Source organism: Balaenoptera acutorostrata, chromosome 2 (assembly GCF_949987535.1).
Source record: "Balaenoptera acutorostrata chromosome 2, mBalAcu1.1, whole genome shotgun sequence".
NCBI classification, from domain to species: domain Eukaryota; kingdom Metazoa; phylum Chordata; class Mammalia; order Artiodactyla; family Balaenopteridae; genus Balaenoptera; species Balaenoptera acutorostrata.
In genome coordinates, this window is record NC_080065.1 from 184,347,954 (window position 1) to 184,371,038 (window position 23,085).

Consider the following 23,085-nt stretch of genomic DNA (forward strand, 5'->3'; position numbering starts at 1 on the left):
ACGTTCCACGGCTCAGGGGCGTCATCGGGACAGATAAGGCCATGCAAGTTCTGCCCCTGGCCGACAACCTGGGGCCCCGTGGGCACTCAGTGGCTGTGACCTGGCTGAGGCCCAGTGTGCACACAGGCGGCGCTGCCTGCAGCAGGGCCTAGCTGCACCCTGAGGTTGCAGGACTGCAGGCAGGGGCAGGGAATAAAGCCCTCGGGCGTGGGGCGGGAGAGAGACCCAAGCGGGGACCAGGACAGGAGGCCACAAGGGACCACTGTGCCAGGCAACTGGCCCGTCAGCATCCCAGGGGGGTGGCCACGGGTGACAATCTCGCCCAGGCCGGGGACTGTGCCGAGGCTGGACCACAAGGCCGGGGGCACGGTGCGAGGGTCAGGCCTCGGCTGCCGGGCTGGCCTCGGTTTCCCTGTCTGCCACTTGGGGGCAGGCGGGCGGGCAGGTGTCTCCTGGAACCCCTTCAGCTGTGCACAGGGCGCCACAGGCTGGACCCCAGCCTCCCCTTTCCCCATCGACAACCCACCCGGCCTGGCCCAGGGCCTGGGCCTGTTTCAGCGACTGCTGGAGAGTGACCAGCACTTGGCCGAGCCTTCACAGATCAAGAGGCAATTGGGACGAATTTGTTTCAAATTAAAACTAGGGAATACAAGGTGGGGTGAGAAGTCAAGCGGTGACTGTGGCCCCCACTGGGTACCCCCCAGTCCCTAACCACCTGCGCTGCTCCCTAGTCTGGAGACAGGGGCTCTCCAGGCTCCAAGGGCCGCCGACGCCCTCCCCCGCCCACCCTGCAGACGCAGCCTCACCTGAGTCAGGCTGCTGACCCCCGCGTCTCTCCCAAAGGGGGTGTATGCGCCCCGCTCGCCGCCCTTGCCTGGGGAAAAGGAAGGAGGATCACCCAGAGCTGACCCAGAAGCCGACACATGCCCGTATACAGCAGGCGCTCCACAAGTGCACAACACTGAAAACCGTGGTGGGACACTGGTCTCCCCATCAAGTGGCGAGGAGCCGAGGGACAAGTGGGGTTCCAGCCAGACGCTATCCCCGGATGACCCGCAGAGGATTCTGCAAACCCGCCAGGGCCCCCACATGCCCCATCCCCAAAGCGGCACAGCACTGACTCGGCTCCCCACCCCCGCCCTCCTCGAGCTCCGGTTTCCTCTGTTCAAGGTCATGAGGTGTCAACTCCCCAGGGTGCTGGGTTCCCAGGGGACAGACAGGTCGAGGTCCCTGGTATCTTGCAAGGTTCAGCACCCAGGCCCTGGGCTCGTTCCCCAGCTCCTGGACAGGGTCAGCTCACGAACAAGCATGTGACATCCCTGGGGACGCTGATTCAAGCCACTCGGTGCGAACAAGCCCTTCCTCTGTGTGGGTGGGCAAGACCGAGCTGTGGGGGGACAGCCTGCCTGAGAGAGCAGCTGGTGTGAACAGACTCCTGCAGCTACACAAACACCTGGATCCAGCCTCGCCTGAAGCAGGTCCCTGGATCCATCAGTACCTGAACAATTTCGGCTTGTTTCTGGCTTCAGCTGGGCACCTATCCTGAGGGTGGACCTTAACCAGCCTTACCGTGAGCAAAGAATCAGAATGCTTGACTGACTAATCTGGTTTATTCTCAAACTGGGTGTGTGTGGGGGGGAAATTCTCCGCTTTATCCATTTATTTTTTGAATATTTTTACTTATTTTTTGGCCACGCTGCGCAGCTTGTGGGACCTCAGTTCCTCAACCAGGGATCAAACCTGTGCCCTCGGCCGTGAAAGTGCCGAGCCCTAACCACTGGACCACCAGGGAATTCCCTCTCTCCTTGATTTTAAAAGGACAATTTCAAGTGGATTCTTGGAGCAAACGCTGTTTAGGGGGCAGGGAGAAGGGCCATGCTCCTACCAACACACCAGATGCCCCACAGGCCACGCCCACCAGCCCAAGCTCAGGGCAGGCGACACGGGGCCCATTTAGGGATGAACAAACCACAGCCTGGAGGCCAGAGGGGACTCGCCCCCAGTCCAGAGGGTGCACTCCCCCCCTTCCCAGGGTGGCCGTGGGAAGCAAAGCTGGCCGGCCCAGCCAGGGCTCTGGGCTCCCCACTGCAGGGCGGGGCTGCTGTGGTTCGACCCTGCGTACAGCAGGCACCAAGCAGGGGCATCCTGAAAGGAAGGCTGAGGGAGGCGAGGAGAGAAAGCACAGGTTCTGGGAGGGGACCTGCGAGGACCACGAGCCCTGTGGGTATACAGCAGGTGCCCAAGCCATGCACCGGGCCCGGGCATCAGGGTATGAGAGGGGGGAGGAGAACAGACACCAAGAGCAGAACTACCAGGTCTCATGGAGGAGCTCGACCAGGTTGGGGGTCGCACGGGAACAGAGTGACCCTCGCCCCCTGGGCCTGGCACTCACCGCCCGCTGCCCCACCATGGCTATCGCCAGCCCCGGTCCACGGGCAAGAAAACCAGGGTCCAGGGAGGGCGAAACTGCGCCCACCTCCCCACTGTCTCGCTGGGCCTGGCCTGGGCTCCCTGCTGCACTCTCTGAGCTCCTCGGCCACTGGGGTGTGTGGTGGGTGTGTGACACAGCTGGGCTCTGGGCCCTGCTGACCAGGCCTGGCTGTGGGAACTGCCCGTGCCAGGAAGAAGCCGGAGGAAGGAACAGCAGAGGGGAACCGGTGTCGCGGCAGGTGCAGAGGCCACCCCGGGCCACCCGGCCAGCCCTCACCTCCCGGTCCTGGAGATGCACACGGACTCCCGCCAGACACAGTGGGTGCCGGACGCTGTGCTCCCCCTCCCTGCCCGGGACTGCGTTCAGGCCCCGCTCGCCCGTCTGGCTCCTTCCATGCACCAGCCCACAAGGGCTGGACCCCAGGCCCTCCGGCCTTGGCTGCCCCACTGGTTGGTTGGGCCCGGCAACCAGAGTTCACCCACCTCCCCCAGCAGCCACCAACCCCGCCGCCATGCACCTCGGCCTGGGAACCGCTGGGGACGGCGCCGAAGGAGCCTACCTCACCTGGCTGTCATGTGCAAGGACCTCATGTCTCAGGAGCACCGGGAGTGCGCAGCCCAGGCCCCAAAGCGGGAGCTGACCCACCCCCCCGGCCCCTTTGAACCCCCAGAGATGCCAGCCTTGCAGCCACCCCAACACTCCCTCAGAACAGGGAGGGCCCAGGCTCAGCAGGGGCAGCACTCGGACACCCAACCAGGCCCTGAGGGTCCCGGAGGCCGGGTCCCTTCTCGCTGAGGCTCAGTCTGCTCATCTGCGAGATGGGGGTGGGCCTTCGGGCCTGGGGAGCCAGATGAGTCCTTACCACGGGCTACGCAGAAGGCTCTGTGAGAATCCCCATCCCTGCAGGTCGGGAAACTGGGGCTAGAGAGGGGACCCTCGTCCAGGTCCCGATCCTGATTCTCACGGTCAGGATGCCGGTGCTCTGGGGAGAGCAGGCGAGGCATCCGGCCTCAGACTCGGCTTGTCGGGACTACATAGTCCACTTCCCAGCAGGCACCTGGCTGGTCCCCACCTGTGTCCTCTGCTCTGGGTGGCCGTCCCGGAAGCCCCAGTGCTCGAGAACCGAGCGGGCAGGGGGGTGGGGGCGGGGACCACGTGGACACTCACCTCCGAGCCCAGGTCCCAGGAATGTGGACGAAGCGAGGGTGCCGTGGGACTCACTGAAGTGGGCGCCATCACTGTAGGTCTGTGGGGGGGACGGGCAGGGATGAGGGGGGCTCGGGGACGCCTCCGGGCCAGGACGCGACCGCGCGCCACAGAGCCCAAAGCCCCTGCAGGCCAGGCCGGGGGTTCTCCTCGCGCCCACCCACCCCCACCCCCACCCCAGGGTCTCAGGCCTCCACGGGCTCCTCACCCGGCTGGGGTCGAAGGAGGAACTGTTCTGCTCGCTGGCGCCCCACGAGCCCGAACTGGGCCGGTCCTCGAGACCTGCAGGGCAGGAAGGCAGGGTTAGGGGCCCGGCCCCCGGCCGCTCCACACCAGCCGCATTGCCTCGGGGAGCCCTCACTCGACCTGGGAAGCTTTCCAGGCCCCTCCCAACCCAGCCTGGTGCTGGAGCCCGTCCAGATGCACCCACCCTAGCACTGCCCATGGTGACACCCCTGCCAGCGGCAAGCACCCCGGACACACAGGCACTAAGCAGACCTCCGGGTCCACGGCCCAAGAAACAATTCAACCAGCTGCTGGCAAATTTGCCATTGCTGCTAGCAAACTTCTACCCACCCGTCCAGCCCCCAGCCCACCCTGGACGGAGCCCTCACTCCCACTCTGGGCTTCCCTCTCCAGGCCCAAGTCCCTCCCTCTGGCCCAGGCTCATGAAGGCGTCAGGGAATGGGGATGAGGGATGATCTCTCATCTCATCTTGAGAGTGGAAGCCTCCCCCTTCCCATCTCCGCCAATTCGAGGGGCGGGGCCGTCCCTTTGTTGAAGTAACAGCAGCAGCTGCCGCAGACTACCCACCAGGCACAGGCTGGCTGGCGGGCAGGGAAGGAGGAATCCAATCCCGTAAGATAGGCGGGGCTGGAGGCCCAGGTGTGGCAGGGTTAGCCACGTGGGGACAAGGACCTTGGATGCAGGGTTGGCAGGGCAGGGCCCTTATCTCCTTGAACACTCGCCCAGGGGCCCAGCCCAGGACCCAGATCTTCCCAGCAGGCAGGCACAGGGGCCTGCACCCTTCCCGGGCCGGGTGGGCTCCAACACCATCCATCGGGGGCCACGGGGCTCAGGGCCTGGACAAGCAGAATGGGAGCAGCCCCCAGGCCCCTCCCACCTGTGCCTCAGTTTCCCTCCTCTGCAGATGGGGTCACAAACACGCCCTACTTTGCAGGGCTGGGGGTGTCCACATACGAGTCCGAGTCAAAGCTGCCCAGGCCAGGCTGGGCGGGAGAGGCCGTGCCCAGCCCTGCCATCTGTGCCAGGGGACGTGCCCCACCCCACCCCCGACCCCACGTGGTGGACATCCCGAACACCTGACCGGAATCCTTCACCCGGCCCTCCTCTGCGCATCTGTACCAGAAACTTCTTTTAAATTGCATCTTTCTCTTTTGGTGCCTTTGAGTTAATCATTCCCCTGGAGAGTTGGTGTTTAATTGCTGTCTGATTTGCATAACTATGCATATTAATGTCCCAGTCTGATAAATATTCATATACCTCGGTTAGATTCTGTTTTCTAATAAAAAATTTCCAATGTGATTACCATGGGGAGCTGGGGGCTGCCTTGGCAGGTAGGGGGTCAGACAGAGCTCCCATGGTCTCCACAAATCCATCTAACATTTGCCGCCAGGTTTGGGGTGTCTGCACCCCAAGGTCCTAAGTCCTCACTTGGGCTCTGGGGATGAGAGCAGCTGGTGAAGGGGGGTGACCCTGGGCGAAGGGCCAGCACCCGAGCCCCAGTTTCCCTCCACAGCCACTTACTTGTCATCCCCTCGCTCTCCGGTGCCCACCCACGAGCTTGTCCCGCTCTGGGTCCCCCACCCCCATGGGCATCCACCAAGGGCCCCAGAGTCGCCAGGACCCTTGAGCAAGAGCAGGAGGCCAGGTCCAAGGCCAAAGCCAGGCCTTCCTACCCCCCCGAGGGCTGGCAGGGTGACGGGCACTCCTGGGGCCGACACCCAGGGACCCCTCCAACTTGGGCCCCACAAGCTTCGGGCAGAGGCAACCAGGCCCTGCTCTGCCCTTTCTGGTAAAAACCCCCTCACCCAGCCCCAGCCTCCCCGCTGCTGGAGATGAGACGAGACGAGACGACAGAAAGAGGGATGGGCCCTCCCCCACCGCTGCCATTAATAGTTATTAACCCCCCACTGGTTAATTATGCATTTTAATAACCCAATCATGAATATTCATAACATCTCTTGTTCACGTTCTAATTAAAATGTACTAATAGAATAAGACGTTGCTGTCGCAGTATAATTTTTTCTTTTTAAAGTGCTAGAGGTGAAGTGGTGGCAGGGCAGCCCCCGAAAGGTCATCTCTCTGCTCAAACCCGGCCCTGCCCCCAGGAAGAGGTGGGAGATGGACGGAGCAGAGGGCTGGGTGTGCCCAGGGGCACCGCCCGCCCCTCGGAGTTTCAGATCTGATCCGAGTCAGCCCGGGTGACAGAACCGCCCACCGTGAGGGCTGCCGCCGCCAGGATGACCAGTGTGGCACAGCTGGACCTGCCCAGCCCGGGCTCCAGCCGGACACCCCCTTGGCTGGATGACATGGGGGGGCAGGCCCCTCTGAGTGGCCTCCGTCCTGGCTGACTCCTCCAGGGCAGGTGTGCCAACTGTGACTAGACCAAGTCTGGCCCTTGTCTGCTTTTGTCAGTAAAGTTTTATTGGCGCATGGCCATGGACGTTTGTTCCCTGTATACAGCGGTGTTGGTTACAACGCAGAGATCAGTTGCAGTAGAAACTGTCTGGCCCTTTACAAGGAAGGTCTGCTGACCCAGGCATGGAGAAGATTCCAGGAGCCAGTCCCTCCATATAAAGTAGCCAGACTAGCAGACTTCGGTACCTGGAGTGGGGGGAAGACGTGGTCACAGGGCCTAGGCATGGCCCTGCACCGTTGCCACCACAAGCCTGTCGCATAGCCATGGTCGTCAGGGGCTTCGTCCTGCAGCCCCAGCTCTGTCAGCACCCCCTCGCCCGGGTGCCCGGGCTAAATCCCGGGAGCCGTCCTCTCCCCTTCCCTCACTCCACTGCCCCCCACCCCCGTGGCCTCGGATCAGAGCCTGGCTCGGCCCTGTGTCCCCTGGGTCAAGCCCCATCCGTACAGCAGTGTCCCCCCCACCCCAGGTTCCCTGCCCACACTCCACCCCAAGCAGCCTGATGGAGCTTCCGGAAGCAAAACCTGCCTCTCCTCCCTCCCTCTAGCCTCTCCCATGGCTCCCCACTGCTCTCAGGGTAAAGATCAGACCCCTCCCTGACCGCCCTTTGCCCCCAGCTCACTCCTCCCTTCCCCCCAACAAGTGAGCAGATCCCCAACCCCGACCCAAGCTCTGCCCCAGTGGTCCCCACACCTGCTAATCCTTCATCCCCCGTCAGGGAGGTCGCCTTGCTGGCCCCCTGTCCCCAGCGTTGCCTGAACAGGGCTGGCCCCCAAACAACCTCGACAAGTAAGTTTTTGGCCTCTTCACTGCTCCGATAACTAACCAATCACAACGGCCTCCGGCGGCGCCATCCTCCTGCGGTCACACGCAGCTACTACGGGACTGGCGGAAAAAGCTCCCCCCTCGATGCGATGTTAATTAACGCACGATTAGATGACCCTGTGCGGCTAAGCGGCTGCTGTGCTGGACGTGCCGCCCCCCAAGTAAAGACTAAAATAGCAACAATAAAAATAACCACCGTGCACCGTGATCACATCTGAGAAAAAATGAACAGCACCGAAGGGCAGCCGTCTGCCGGTCCTCACCTAAGTGTTTCCTTCTTGCCGCTATCAGCTCCCCAAGGCTGTCAGCTCCCCCTCTGGCTTTTTCCCCTTAGAATTAAAATCCCCGAGAAACGGGATGGTGGCCTGTTCAGCAGCACCTGGGGTCTCATGAGGGGCAAGACCAACACAGGTGTGAGTCAGGAGGAAGCCCTTCCTCAAGTGGGCCGGGGCCTCCCTGCACGGGCCAGTGGGGTCCTTGCCTCTCTTCCTGTGATGTTTGGGGCAACTTCTGAACTCCTACATCACTTCAGACTTGAAGGAATGCTGTGGGGAGATGCACGATATGCCCTAAACCCAGACCCTCTCATCGCTTTTATGCGCCCCCTTTTTCATTTGCCCCTCCGTGTTCACAGCAGCTACACTTGTTTCTGGCCTTCAGAGTTGCAAAAGTTGGTAGGAATTCCAGGGCCCCAGGGAGCTCCCGCCAGAGGGAGCAGGTTCCAAGTGGCTGGAGGAAAGTGCCGGAGCAGCTCACAGCGCCCACAGCCCTTGCCGTTCCTGCCCCTGAAAGTGGGGGTGGGGAGACAGCGGACCTGGAGCTGCGCCCAAGCAAGCGGATCTGAGGCTGGAGAGGAAGTGAGTGGAGGGCACAGCCCACCATTTCCAAGAGCAGATGGTCCCCCAAACCAGGGCTTGGCTCCAACCCAACCTCTCCTGAACCCCCGGAGCAGCAACCCCCCAACCCCAGAGGCTTCCCCAATGGGCGGAGCTGGCCCTCAGGTGGGGGGCCCACCGATGTGTGGTAATTCAGAGGAACGGGGTCCCCCAGCTGCAGAACCTGCCCTGCCCCCTCCCTCCTGTGAATTTCAGATTCGTGACCAAAGCAACAGTAGAAAGACCCCATCCTGCTTCAGTCTCAAGGGGGACCCCTCTACCCAACGGCGAGGATGGGAGGATCTCGCCCACCCCACTGCTCAGCCAAATATGAGCTCAGAATCCCAGCTGGGACCTCCCTGCAAGAAACAGGCCCAGGGCAAAACAAACACGGAACACAGAAGATGGACATTCACAGATTTAGGATTTATCCCAGGAAACGGTCGCATATCTAAGACCACCACCATGCACCATCAAGGAAACTGCAGAGCTTGTGGGTGCCGTGGAATAGAAGGAAGATAAGGCTTCAGGGAGAGAGGAAGAGCGAAAGCAGGAAAAACTAATTAGTTTTTGCTGCCAATTCACAAGAGATTTTAAAAGCAGCGTCAGAGGCGGCGAGGCAGAAGTGACAATGCAGAAGAGGTGATCGAACAGAAGGGTGGGTTCTGGAGACGCCCCCAAACACCGGGGAAGGGGGGATTCTGAGACCACGGACACGAGGGCTTAACACGAGCCCAGACACCAGAGCCGGCATCCCGGGAGGAACAGGAAAAACACCCAAACCTGGAGCTAGAGAAAAACCCGGAAGAACACGCACGCACTCCCTGGAGGCTCCGCGCGCACAATGACACAACGCACAATGACACAACCCACGGGGCTGGAGCTGAGGGAAGGAAGGCGAGGCCCCGGGAGTTCCACCCCCAACCCGCTGCCCCTCACAAGGGGCAGGCGCCAGGTGCACATCCAGAGCCGCACCCCTCCCTGGAGAACATCCCCGAGGGAGGGAGGGGAGTCCCAGCACAGACTCCGCGAGTGCAGGGAGGCTGAGCACATCTGGGCCGCGCATTAAGTTAAACTAAGTGGAATTTCGACGCCATCCCAAGAACGGGGCACCAGAGCCCACAGGTGCCGCGCTGCTCCAGGCACTTCCTGTGGTTTATCCCACTGAACCCTTAAATGGCTGCCATCAACCTCGCTTCCCAGATGAGGAGGCTGAAGCCTCCTAAGTGGCAGAATGAACACAATAAGGACACGTGTTTCTCAGCCAGATACAAACATTGCGAACAAAGAGAAACAACATTTCTAAAGCGTGGCAAAGTATTTATACCAAACAGAAGGGTTGGGGAAGAACCCTTTCCTGCAGGACAACAAGATGTGACTTCACTTCTGAGGCGGAAGGAGCCAGACACGTGAGGCTTCAGCACATTCCCTAAAACCATTAGAACCACCAGCAGCACAGCCTTCCACACCCAACCCAAGAAAAGACACCAGACACGACTGCAAGGAAAAAGTATAAAGACGGGAAAACCTAAAATAAGAGCATGGAAAGTATAATAAGACAGATGCAGACTCAATTTTTTTGAAAGCTGAGAACACAGCACCTACAGAAAACAGTTCTGGAACGAGTGACTCAGGAAGACAATCTGCTGCACACAGATATACCAAGCAATGCAAGTGAAAAGGAGGGGCCGTCACGTTCACAGAAAAGTCTGAATTCAAGGCGCAAGCTCTCACTTGGAATAGAGGGTGGGTTTTTGTCAACAGTGGGCTGGACCCACAGAGAACATCCCACCGCCCTGGGTCCTTGACACTGAACAAATAAGAAGTCTAAACGTGATGGGCAGGAGACGAAGACCTCACAGCTCCGTGTCAAATTATCCCTCAAGCCCTCAGGAATAAGGACAAACGCGGCCCCCGTTTCAGGAGAGTAGGAACGCCCTGCATCTCCCCAACAGCAGCACAGCCCAAGCCACGGTGACTTTTGCATCGGTGACCTAGAAATTAGCCAATCGAGGAATAAACACTCCACGGCCAACCTGGAAACTGGAAATCTCTGAAGAACCTGACTCAAAGAGAAACGTGCTTTAAAAATTACCAAGAATCTATACAAAATAATAATAATAATAATGAAAATACGCATTATTGAAACCAACGGGATATGGCCAAAGTGGTCCTCGGAGGGAAATTTATAACCCTCAACATGATTACTGAGCGAGAGACCAGAGATAAACAAACGGGCCTTCGATTCAGAAGTCAAAAGAGAAAAAAAGAAAAGAAAAACTAAAAAAACGGGAGGAATTAAAACAGAAGTAGTGGGGAATTCCCTGGCGGTCCAGTGGTTAGGACTCCACGCTTTCACTGCCAGGGCCCGGGTTCGATCCCTGGTCAGAGAACTAGGATACCACAAGCCACACGGCACGGCAAAAAAATGGATAAATTAATTAAATTAAATAGAAGTAGTGGAGAGAAAAGTAGTTAATTGATAAACATCGATTCGTCAATGAAGCAGATTCCTTGGGAAAAAAGTCAATAATACAGACACGAGACAGCTGGGTCCAGGACAAGGGAACAAAAAGAAAGAATAAGTAGATTCAGGACTGAGACATGGATGGATTCATATGTTATTAAAGAATGCAACGTGAACCATTTTTAAATGTGCCTGAAACGGATGATTTTTTTCCCCCCTAACAAAATGCTAGAACTGACAAGAGGAGTGGACAAAATCACAACAGGCCAATCGCCGTAGCAGAAATAAAGCAGTTGGGCAAAGTGTCGCATGCAAACAGGGTGGCAGGTCTGCTCCCCAGTGCCCAGAGAATGGGGGGCCCCACTTGCTGGAGACTGTTCCAGAGAAACTGGTGCAGAAACATGGCAGGGAGCCACAAGAAGCCTCAGTGCCACACGACATGGGAACACAAGCAAAATGCAAAACGGATGCTGGCAGATCTGGTCTGGCAGCTAAACAAGGATATGGACCAAACCCAAAATTCAGGGAGCATCGGGGTGAGAAAAACCATTAATGGACAGCGTCAGGACGTGGGGAAGGAGAAAACCAGGGGCTGTCCTGAGACACCCAACACACCACAGTGATGCCAATCACTTGCGTGGATGGTCATATAGGACGAGAAGGAAACGCCCTGAACATGATAAACACAGACAGTCAGAGAGATCTATCTCGAATCGACAGCCAGGATCAGGCCCGGTCCTGCTGACAAGAAGCCAAACAGCACACACCCAATGTGGTTCTAGAAACACTTGCTGATGTGAAAAGGCACATGGCCTCCGCACCAGGATGGAAGAGGCCTGAGGATGATTTACCTGGAAAACCAAGCCAAGGGAAGAATGCAAATAATTAGGGGATGTCAGGAGGCAACCAGGTAGAAAATATGGTAAAAAAGATCCCCAAACCACAGCATGGAAAATCCTAAAACACCTAGAAACAACTCTCACTGAAAAAGTATGTGAGCAAATTAGGAAAGAAAAAAAACTATAAAATGGCTAAATGCCTTATGCTTTCATTTTCAAAGTTTATCTTAAAAACTTAATATTAAGGGTCAAAACTTAAGTAAAGGAAGAAGACACCAAGTTCTTACAGCATGAAAATGCAGTACTATAAACACAAACAGTTCTTCCGAAATGTACCTATGAATTTAACACAACATCAAAATCCCAACAGGTAGGTTTGTTTGTTTCGGAGGGATGGGGGAGGAGACATAACAGTTATTCTAAAGATCATGAAAAAGAATCAGCACGTCTGAATATGGGGGGGGGGGCGGACCTGAAAAACAACAACTGAAGACTATAAAAACACCACAAAGCTACAGTAACTAGGGGACTTCACTGGTGGTCCAGTGGCTAAGACTCCACACTCCCAATTCAGGCGGCCCAGGTTTGATCTCTGGTGAGGGAACTATATCCCACATGCCACAACTAAAGCTTCTGCATGCTGCAACTAAAGACCCCACATGCCACAACTGAAGATCCCGCATGCCACAACTAAAGATCCCACATGTGGCAATGAAGATCCCACATGCTGCAACTAAGACCCCGTGCAGCCAAATAAATAAAAGAAAAGAAAAAGAAAAAAAGAAAAATTTAATAATAATTCTAAAAAGCTACAGTAACTGACACCAGGTAGTACTAAAGTAGCAACAGGAAGCTAAAAAGATGAGACAAAAATTCATGGGTAAATGGCAATTTAGGAAATGCTTTAAGGCATTTCGAACCACCAAGAAAGGTTTTCTTGAGTTTATTCCGTTGTCCTAGAACTTCCTAAATTAAATGCTTACTCCTTTTCTTTTCATTGTATCTGAAGACGGTCAAAGGCTATGATTCTTCCCTAAAAACAGCTTTAGCTGCACCTTGTAGTTTCAGTGTGTTTAGATTATTGCTGATTTCTGTCTAGCCTGTTTTAATTTCCTCTTTAACCCAAGAGGTAAACGAAAAGGAATTTTGTTATTTCCAAGTCATTAAGCTTTTTACTTATTTCTACGTTTTTTGGTCTTTCATTTCCAGTTTTACCACATTGTTCTCAAAGAATACGGTTTATACTTTGGTCACTTTTTTTATGTTACAGGTTTTTTTTGTGCACAGTATGTGATCAATTTTTATAAGAATGGTATGATCTCTTTTACAAGGCATGGCCTTTAAAGGTAAGTGCTTCTAACTGGAGGTGCCCCTCAGAATTGCCTGGAAGCTCTTACAGGCCCCATCCCAGGCTTTTTATCAGTGTCTCTGGGTCCAGGGCCCAGGGGTGTGTGTTCTGAGCAGTCCCACAGGTGAGCTGGATGTGTTCCCTTGGCCAGAAACTGCTGCATAAGCTCAACCTTGATCACTTCACTGTTGAGGTTCTCTACCTCCCACTTATTTTTCACTTCTTTGCTCTGCCAAGAACTGCAAAGGCATGCTTTTCTGCCCTCCAGCATCTTTTCCCGTATATTCTTCAACTTGATGGAATGAGGAACAGGCACATTCATGACTGTCACATCTGCAATGCAGAATGGACTGTGTCATCTAATTCTCAAGGATTTTGCAGAAATGGCACCAAAGCTAGAACAACATAGAAGACTTGACAACATAAAACTGAAACCTGTAAAGCACTGAGGCAAATTAAAAGTCTCCATCATCAACAACGGTTATAAATGAAAACTTAGGGAAAAGGCTGAAGATCACAAAAGACTAACATCCTTCCTCTATGAAAAGCTCTTACAAATCAACAAGTGCAGCATAGTGCAGGAGTACAAGACACTACAGGGAGACAACACTGGGTGGCTAGCTGGGATGGTTAATAAACTCTGAATTTCAGCTTTAGCGTAAGTAAAATGGGGATGACAATCACACTTATTGCACCAACCTGTGAGGACTGAGGACTCAGAATAAACAATCCAGGCTCAGTACCTGGCATACAGCGCTCAACAAATGTCGACATAAGTTGTCATTGGTAAGTGTTACTGTTGCTGTTGTTAAAAAGTTCACCAGGCAGCAATAAAAAGGAACAAGCTGTTGATCCAGCCAACAACTTGGAGGGATTTCCAAGGAACCGTGCTCAGTAGAAAAAGCCAATCTCAGAAGGTTCCATGCTGTATGGTTCCATGTATGTAACATTCTCGACACAACAAAGTTGGGAAGATGGAAAAGAGTAAATCAGGGGTCGCCAGGGTGAGGTGTGGTGGGTGGTGAGTGGCAGCAGGTGGGAGGTCATGGGGCGATAGAACAGTTCTGAACAGACCATGGTGGTGGCTTCATGGCACTACACACGGGATAAAACCAAGCAGAACTACACACACACAAACGTGTACACACAGAGCTTGTGAATAAACTACAAAATCCAAATAAACTCTTGTAAATCGTACCAAGGTCAGCCTCCTGATTTGGTGTCACGTGAGGGACGTGCAGGACTGACAGCTGGGGAGGCTGGGGAGGGGTGTGCAGGACCGCCCTGCACATTTCTTTGCAACTTCCTGTGAATATATCATGATTTCAAAATAAAAAGTTCACTAAATCCAAGAAAAAAAGGGGGTAGTGATCGGAAATTCATGAAAAAATAACTCATCTGGCCAATCTGCTTTTGGAAAGATGATCGCCCATGATTAACGTGTAAATGCCCATTGAAACGGCGCATTTGGAGGAGGTTGGAAAGAGCCAGCACTGGGATGCCAGAGGGACATTCTTACCGTGGACGCACGTCCACAGCTGGCAGTTCTAGCCGGGAACCTACTCTGAGGCTGTAACCGCACACCTGTGCTGAGCCAGGGTAGATGCCGCCTTGCCTACCTGTTAGGTTTGTACCCAAGGGCACGTTACCTTTAGAGTCACACAGACCAGGAAAGCTGCGAGACAGGAAAACAGGGAAGATGTCTCCTCCAGTGTCAGCAGGTGTTTCCCCATATCTCATGGGGCCTCGGACCCTGTAGGTTGTGGCAGAGGACGTGCTGCCACTGAGAGATCTGTGCCTTGGGGCTTCCCAAAAGGGAGGGAGTGGAAAAATTATCCCCGTTCTGCAGTCTTCTGCTCTAGATGACGAGGAGAAAGTCTCTGGCCTCGGCGCCTCCCTGACAAGAATCTTTAAACAGAGACGGCACAAGCAGCCCGCACACCCCACACGCTCAGCTCCTCTTCCCGAGACCTTCGGAGACCCCTCCTCAGAGACCCGTCCCCGCTGGCTTGGGCTGCTCCTCTTCTAACATGAAGTGCCCTTTCGAAGTGAATCTAAAAGAAGCAAGTTGACTCAAAGGAATTCTAAGTAGAGAGACACGAGGCCAAGACATGCAAGGAGAGTGAAGGGGAGAATGTGGCTGGCATGACCTACTAGCATTCAGAAACTCCTGTCCCCTTAAAGCGACACTGCCCGTCTGGAGGGCAGTGACCCATCTTACGGACGAAAAAAGCTGAGGCTCAGAAAGGGGGTGACTTCCCCAAGCCCGATCCCGCTGTTGGGCCACCAACCCTTCCACCCCCCCCACCTTCTCCTGGAGTCTCCAGCTCCACCAGAGAGGGAGTAGGTAAATGAGCTCAGAGCTGGGAGAGCCCCCCCAAAGGGACCAGTCTCAGTTCCTGTGGCTCCCGGCTCTGGAGCTGCGACCCCCCTGCACCCCCTCAAGGCAGACACCGAGACGGGCCCCGCGCCTCAGTTTATAAGGCACTTTCACGCCCAAGGACTCGCTGAACCCTCTGCCGATGGGGAGACTCCCATTTTACAAACGAGGAAACTGAGTCTTGCAGTCACACCACCTGTGTCAGGTGACACAGCCTGCCTTGTGCCTGAAGTGGAAGCAAGGAGGGGACCCCTAAGCTCAGGTCTTAGGGCTCCCGGTCCGATGCCCCCTCCCCCGCCCCAGACAGCACTAACTGCTCAAATGAATTGGGGAAAGGGGTCTCCAGCTGTGTGTCCAGAACTGGAGACCTCCTGGGCTGGACCAACCACACCACGACCCTCGTGGGGAAGAAGAAAACTCAGCCCGACGTGCAGCGGGACAAGGCCGGACCCTCCCCACCTGAAGTAGCCAGGGCAGGGCGCTTGAGCGGGCTACGGCTGCAGAAACCACACAAAATCAACCTGCAAAATTCACAGGGGTCCCACTCAGGCCGGGCCAGGCATGGGGCGTCCTGGAGGGGTCCCTTCCTTGGGGGCTACTGGCCCCAAGTGGACACTGAGCAACAAAAGAGAGCAGGGGAGAACCTGGGGGAAGATGAGGAAGGGACTGTGCCACCACCTCCAGGAAGCCTGCTGGGGCCTGACCCTCTGCCTGAGGCAGAGGAACAGCAGCACCCCCTGCTCCCCAGGGCTGTTTTGGGAATGGGGAGGCAGGGTGGCCTGTGGGGATTTCCACACTTCAGGGAGGACTCCGGCCAGCCCTGAGGCCACTTCCTCAGGCAGAGAGGAAGGCCTGCGTGGGGCAGTGGGGTCACCAGCATGATGTCCCTCCTTTTGCAGGGGGGGTGGGGGGAGTACAAACCACCCTTGAAACCCCCTCCTCCTCCAGACAGAGCCCACCGGACACCCTGATGGAATCTGGAGCAGACAGACCCTTCCGTCTTGGACCCCAGAGACGTGGGGGGACACGGCCCCCATCCCAAGACCCCAGAAAGACACTGAACTCCGTGCAGACCTCTGGCCTTCCCGAGGGGTCCCCCATACCCTCCCGACAGCCAGAGTGGGCTCCCCCCCATGCACATGGCTCCTCTCAAAAGCCCGAGTCCACAAGGCCCTGCATGGCCTGCCCTCCCCCCCTCCCCCTCCCCCCCACCCCTCCCCCTCCCTCACTCTGCTCCATCCACACAGGCCTCCTCACTGTTCCTCCAACTCGCCAGGTATGGTGCTGCCCCAGGGCCTTTGCGCCCCCAGGCCTCTGCTCAAACATCCAAACATCTCCGTGGAGACAGCTCCTACTGCCCTCCCCACCACTCTGCAGCCTGACCCCTGCTCTATGCTCCTTGAGGCCATGCCATCTGTCCTCCCTGGGCCATGTCCTCTGCACTCAGTACCAGGCAGGGTGCCCAGCTCATCCAGGTGTGCCTGGGATGACCCCAGTTGGAACGTTCAAAGTCCCAGATCCCAGGAAACCCCCCCAGACCTCGAACAAACCAGGCCAGGTAATCACGCTAGTGCCGGGTCTTGTCAACGATAAGCACCTAATACATACTTGAATGAAAACAGCCAGGAGCTGAGCAGGATTTGGAGAAAGCTGGGGTTCCACATAACTCCCCTCCTGGGCCTCAGGTTCCCTCCCTGGGGATGGACTGGAGACCCAGAACCCCACTGGGGCCAAGGAGACCCTGGAGGCTCAAGTGCCCAGCTCACCCCGGCCCTCGTGAGTCACACAGAGTCCCCCACACCCGGACAAGGGGCCAGGGTGGACGGTGACACCATGCTGACCACGGGGCTCCCTCCCTTAGCCCCAAGGCAAGTCACACCACCACAACAGCAGCTGCTTCCTGGGGTTCCCTTAGGCTCACCATCCCCCCACCGCACGCCCACATGGCGCCTGGACCTCCGCCCCGGGCCCCTCAGCCCCACTCCACCTGGCGGGCCTGAGCGCTGCCCCCAAACACCTCTCCCCTCAGTGCCTAGTCCACGAGGCTGCGCCCGGCCGCCAGCCCCACCCCGCAGTCGCCCCCCCCCCACCCTCCATGGGCCCACCCTACGCACGCAATGATCTCCTCAAGCAAACAAGAAGCCCCCAGGCAGCCAGCGGGGTCCTACCTGAGCTTCCGAACTGGGCCCCGGCCAGGGAAGTGGGCCGGCTCTTCCCATTGGCCACTGGCAGGGGGAACATCTGCGGGGAGAAAGAGGGGTTGAGTGGGGGGCACAGCCCAAGGCCACAGCTCTGCCGGGGTCCTGTCCCCCGGGAGGCCCGAGGCGCCCTGAGGGCCCTGGCGGTAAGAGGCTCCCCAGTGCCCCTTGGGAGCACAGCCGGGGGCAGGGAAATCTCCCGTTTACCTCTGTATTTGTTTTGCTGGGGATGAAATAACACGAAGGCACTTGATACAATGTATCCACTTAGAAGTGATACGAAGTTTTCTTCAAGTTTCAGCTTTAAATAAATGAGATCATTTACACTCCCAGATGGATGGCGTGTCCCACCGGTGTCCCAGGCGCGGACCCCGACCTTCACCCTAGGAGACCGGCATCCACCTCCCCATGGGCCCCTGACCCCGAGCGGTGGGAGTGCAGGGAAGACAGCCAGGCCCCGCCACCGGGATGGGGAGCAGGGGGGCCCCCACGAGCCGGGCTCCGTGCTCAGAGCTGCACCCTTCCCGGTCAACGACGGGGCAGTTCTCCCGGGTGGGCGGGCACCGAGTGTGGGTGCATCACCACGCCCCCCCCCACTCACTCACCCAAACCCACAGTGTTAAATCTCTCAAGATTAAACAGCTTAGCAGCATTAACTGGGAAAACCCAACATCAACAAACCCTCGTGCAGCACAAGAAACCATGGCCCTGCCCTGCCCCAACGGTCTGAGTTTCAGAGGTTCTTTTGGGGACCAAGCAATTCAGAGTGGCCGCAATCAGCATTAAGGCTCTGGGGGGAGCGGCTGAAGGCTGACAAGCAGGACATGAGGGTGTGCATTCTGTGGGCGTGACTCGGGGCAGCATCACAAGCCCTGGGAGCGACCCAGGAAAGGGGGTCCTGCCCCCACACCCTGTTCTCCAGAAGGGGAAACTGAGGCCACAGAATGAGCTGGCAGGGCGAGTGCAGACTTGGGGCAGGTGTGCACCCAGGCTGGACTCGGGTTCTCACGGGGTCTGTTGTCCCCTCCGGGGGCGGGGCTGTGCTCACTGCACCCAGGGCCTTGGCCTCAAGGCGGGCTGCTTTCCTGCTGGGGACACTGAGGCTTGCGCTGGGGGAGGGGCAGGCCTGGGGATCAGGAGCCTGAGGAGCGGGAGGGGGGTGGTGCTCAATTCTGTTTCTGTTTCGCCCTCCAGGGTGCCAGAGGCCGCTGACGTGGCACTTGCCACAGGGTGGGGGGGGCGGGGGGGGCACTGGGCTCTGTCCTGCGGGCACTGAAGATCTGTGATCAGCCCAGCCAGGCCCCCGCACCCCCTCGGAGCCTCAGCATTCCCTTCTGTGAAACAGACACAGAGCTCATACCGTGTGGGCTGTTGTGAAACCCAAATGCACGTGGGCATCCTGGGCACGTAGGGGCCTCTGCACGCGCAGAGCTCAGAGGAGCACGGTCAGGCCACCAGGCAAGCTCACAGCACCCTCCCCAGCCCCTCACCCTTCAAGGCCGTCGTCAGGCCCAGGGACCACCTCAGGCCCACACACCCTCAGAGCCTCCAGCCTAACAGGCAAAGCTCAGGGCTGGGGCAGAGATGCGATTTTAACAGCTAGGAGGAGCCATTTTTCCTGGTATTTAACTGACAGTTGCCTCGTTTACTTTACACAGACCTGCCCAAAGGAAGCGCTTTCCTTTCAAAATCTTTTCAGTCGAAAATTTGTTTCAAAAAAAACAAATTAACTCAGTGTCTCTGGGGCAGGTGGGAAGGAAAGGGTGTGAGCCTCCTGCGATGGGGGGCTGCCTCGAGGCCTCTCTCCTCATGGGAACAAGGAGGTCGAACAAAACTCCAGTTCTGGGTTTTCCCAGAGGACACACACTGGGCACCTCGCACGCTCAGCTTCGCTTTCCGCATCTGTGAAATGGGTCTGAGCTGGGGGGCGGGGGAGTCTGGACCCCCCGGACAGCAGGGGGTGGTGGGCAACTGGTTGAGGCTGTGGGGGGGGGCGGGGGCGACATCAGAACCTGTGCCACCCCCTCCTCTGACCCCCAAGCCGGTCTGTTCCGGCCCAGTGGTCTGTGACTTGTCAGTTTAACAAAAAAACAACTGAGCAGCACCCCTGATTCCTCAGCTGGGACGCAAAAATAAAACGGGGCTTAAAAATACCGGCATGGCCCTTCCGGAGCCGCGGCCGCTCCATCCCGTGGGCTGTGTTTTTCCGCAGGGCGGCTGATGCCGTTTCAGTTTGGGGACTTTTGTTTCGACAGACCTCAGTGGCCTGGGCCTCATACTGGCAGAGGATTAAATTCAGACCGAAAGCATCCTCCCTGAACCCATTTCAAACCAAAATAATGCTCGCTGGGGGAGGGGTGGGGGCAGGATTTAGGAAGTCCACACACAGCTCCTGGGTTTGTGAGGAAACACAGACCACCCCGCCTCTCCCGACACAGGTGGCCCATTGCACAGACAGGCAAACCAAGGCCCCCAGTCCTCCAAGGGATGGTCCAGCTCCCAGCCTCCCTGGGCCCGTCTGAGCTGTGTGACCTCTGGAAGGCAGTACCCTCTCTGAACCTCCATCAGCCTGGCCGGGGAACGGGCTGTGTCGGGTAGAGCACACCACCTGGGAAGTGTGAGGACATCCCCCTGCCCCCCCACCCCGCAGACCCACGGCACTGGCTCTCGTGTCAGTAAACAACTGAGGAATCACACGTCCACTGCCTGTGGCCTCTCCTCATTCACGGAAGGTCCCCACAGGAGGCACCTAGGCTTTGGGCACCCCCCCATCTTCTGCACCCACGATGGCATGAATAACCCCGATCACACAGTTTTACAGGTCCCAAGGCAAGATCACTGCATGCCCAGAGCCAAGCTGGGGCCTCAGGGCCAAGCCTCCCCAAGGAAAAGCTGAAGGCCCTGGGCAGTCCCTCCCTCGCTCTGGACCTCAGTTTCCCCATCTGCAAAGTGGTATGTTGGACCCACTCTGTGCCTGGGCAAACAGTTGGGTGACGATGGGTGCCTCTGGAAGCCGACAAGGGCCCCAAAGCTGCACCCTGCCACGGGGGCGTCAACCCATCCATCCGAGGGCACCCCAATTCCCCCAGCCCCACCTGGGGCTCTTTAACCCATAGGAGCTTGAGGTCCAGATGCTGGGAGTGTTTTTGGCACAAGCTTCTTTCCCACCGTCCGGGGGGCACAGGAGTGTGGACAGCTAGGCATGTGGGGGGGGGGACACGACGGGGGGACAGGGAGGGCCGCTCACCATGCTGAAGTCCAGGAGATCACTGAGCTCCTTGTCCGTGCCCACGGGCGCCATCCTCTGTGGCTGGTTCATTCTCCAGAAGCAACAGGGGGCAAGGGGCCAGGGGCCGGGGTGGGCTCCTCAGGCCTAGAGACAGCCCTGCAGGGTGCCCGCAGCGGGTGCAAGAAGAGGTGAGGAGTGGAGAAGAGAAGAGGTATGAGTGACAATGGCCGAGGTGAGCAGATGGGGGAGAGCTGTTTAAGAGCCCCTCTAACTGCTCTGGGTCTGGGTCTTCCCAGGCTGCGTCCCTTCCAGACCCTGAGGCATGGGGGTGGGGCAGCCAGAATTCAGGGACTGGGGCCCTTAGAGACCCCTCCCCAGAGCCTTCAGGGAGTTTGAACAATGGGGGGGGGGAGAGCGCAGAGTACATTCCCTGAACTCCCTCTGCGACCACCAAGGAATCAAGTTGCAAATTTTAAACTGGATGCGGGGTGGAGTGGTCCCTTCCCAGCTTGGCCAGAACCCGCCCCTCTCCCCGACACCTCTCCCATTTCCACCCACCCGCAGGCTTTCCACTGGCCCCACCCCCGGGAAGGGGGAGGGGCGACCCGGCCCCGCCCCAAGGGAAATTTAGTGACCACCCCCCCCCCCAGCAGCTGTCAGAGCACGTTGAAGGCCCGGTCACCCCCAAATTCAAAGCAAAAGAAATCCACAAGACGGCAGAACCCCCTTCCTGCTCCACAACTAAATAGGGGGGATGCCCCGCGCAGGGACCTACCCGCAAAGCTTCCCACTACACTTAACCTCCTCCCCCCCATAAAAAACAACAAAATTCTGGGGGAAAAAAAAAAAAAACCACCCTAGATTGTTTTATTGTCACGATGTATCCGGGAATTATTCTTAAGCAACTTTGAAAACATCCCTTGCCCTGGGGGGAGGGGGTCCCAAGACCAGGGTTCCCGCCCACCCCGCATGGTCCCTAGGAGCTCCATTCTAGAATGGGGGGGATCCACCTGCCGGGCCCCATCCGGAAAAGAGAGGAGAGCAAGATCTCCGTCCCACGGTCAAACAGTGAAGCCCCTCCAGCTTATCTTCCCCGGGCCCCAGGTGCGGGCGGGGGCCGCGAGGGGAAGGGGGTTCCGAGATCGAGGGAGACCCGACCTCAGAAGCGGAGAAACCCCCGCTTTGTTTGCCAACTGGAGACGGGTGTGAAACGGATGCCCCAGCGCACCCCCTCCCCCACGAAGCTTTTTCTTTTTTGGAAAGCGTGTGAAACTGACTTTTTTTGAAGAGTATGAAACCGCACTTTTTTGTGGGGTGGCTGAAACCGATTTTAAGGCAGAGCTGGGGGGGCTAAACACGCTTCTCTAGGAGAGCTGAAACACTTCTGGGGTGTCACGAGAACTTTTGGGGGCTCGAAGGGGACTCGGAAGATAACGTGAAGCCACTCTGGAAGCAGAGAAGCAGGAACGTCTTCCTCTGGGGGTGGGGGGGAGGGGTGGGAGGAGGGCCGGGAAACCAATCCCCACCCCACCCCCCGCAGCCGGTGCGGGTGGCGCGGCCCGGGAACCCTTTGAAGCTCGGGGCGCAGCCGCCACCACCGCGCTGCTCGCCCCGAAGCCGCCGCCCGTGCCCGCGGAGCGCGGAACAGATGTGGCCCCCGGCCCGGCCCCCGGCCCGAGCCCGCAGGCGCGCGGCGCACCTTCCCCGCAGACAAAAGGACGCTCCCTTTCCCTGACTCGCTCCCCTCCAAACTCCGCCGCCGGCCGGGCCCCCGTGCGAAGGGGCGCTCGCGGCCTCCGCGCCGCCGCCCCGCCGCGAAGTTGGGCGGCCCCGCGGCGCCCCCCGCGCCCCCGCCCGGCTCCGCAAACTTTCCCGAAGTGCCGGCCGGCGGGGGCGCGCGGGCCCGAGCGCGCCCTCCACGTCGCCGGCCCCCTCCGGCGCGCAAAGTTGGAGAACAATGACTCCGGCCGCGCCGCCCCCCGCCCGGCCCGCCCCCGCCCCACGTCCCCCGGTCCCCACGTCCTGGCGCCGCGCGGGGAGGCCCGACCCGCCGGGCACCAAGCGGCCGAGGGTCCCGGCGCGCTCACCTGCTCGGCGTGGCCCGGCCCGCAGCGCGCGGGGGGCGGCGGCATGAACGGCCCCCCCGGACAAAGGGGCGTCGCGGCCCCGAAGGGCGCGCGTGGGCGGCGGCGCGTGGCCCGGCTCCCCGCGTGTCCGCCCCGCGGGCCCTACGCGGCCGGGGCGCTGGCGGAGGCGGCGTACGAGGAGCCCGCGGTGCCCGCCGGCCGCGTCGTTGGGCTCGGTCAGGCCCGCTACGCCCGCGGCCGCCGCCGCTGCCTCATCTTCCTGCGGCGGGAGACATGTTCCGCCCCCAACCCCGCGCCGCGCCCCGCCTCCCGCCCCTGCCAGGCCCCGCCCCGCGCGCGCCCCGCCCCGCCGCCGTCCGCGGATCCTTCCGCCGCTGCCCGCTCGCCTGGCCGCCGCCGCCCGCCCCCACGCTTCCGCTGAACGCGGCTGAGGTCCCGCGGAGTCCGGAGCCTGGAGCGGGCGCGCCGGGGGTCCGTCGGCCAACGGCGGGGGTCGAGGGCAGGGACTATCTTCCAGCGCGGAGGCGCACGTGGTCTCAGT

The 23,085-nt window shown here is 58.5% G+C and overlaps 1 protein-coding gene across 11 annotated transcripts in view; it reads right to left on the reverse strand.

The window, feature by feature from the left end:
* The window catches only part of TCF3 (transcription factor 3), a 35,964-nt gene extending 13,109 nt beyond the window's left edge, over positions 1–22,855 (reverse strand). For 7 of the 11 annotated variants that reach the window (XM_057539920.1, XM_057539922.1, XM_057539921.1 and 4 more), the window contains exons 1-6: positions 22,545–22,854; positions 20,476–20,613; positions 17,199–17,271; positions 3,846–3,919; positions 3,599–3,677; positions 807–874 (exon numbers count right to left, since the gene is read on the reverse strand). In XM_057539920.1, the coding sequence (XP_057395903.1) occupies positions 807–874; positions 3,599–3,677; positions 3,846–3,919; positions 17,199–17,271; positions 20,476–20,547 (366 nt within the window). In that variant the 5' untranslated portion in view covers positions 20,548–20,613; positions 22,545–22,854. Of the gene's footprint in view, positions 1–806; positions 875–3,598; positions 3,678–3,845; positions 3,920–17,198; positions 17,272–20,475; positions 20,614–22,544 lie in introns of all 11 variants that reach the window. The other 4 variants (XM_057539926.1, XM_057539928.1, XM_057539927.1 and 1 more) reach the window with 2 other exon arrangements.
* Positions 22,856–23,085: the final 230 nt, after the last annotated feature.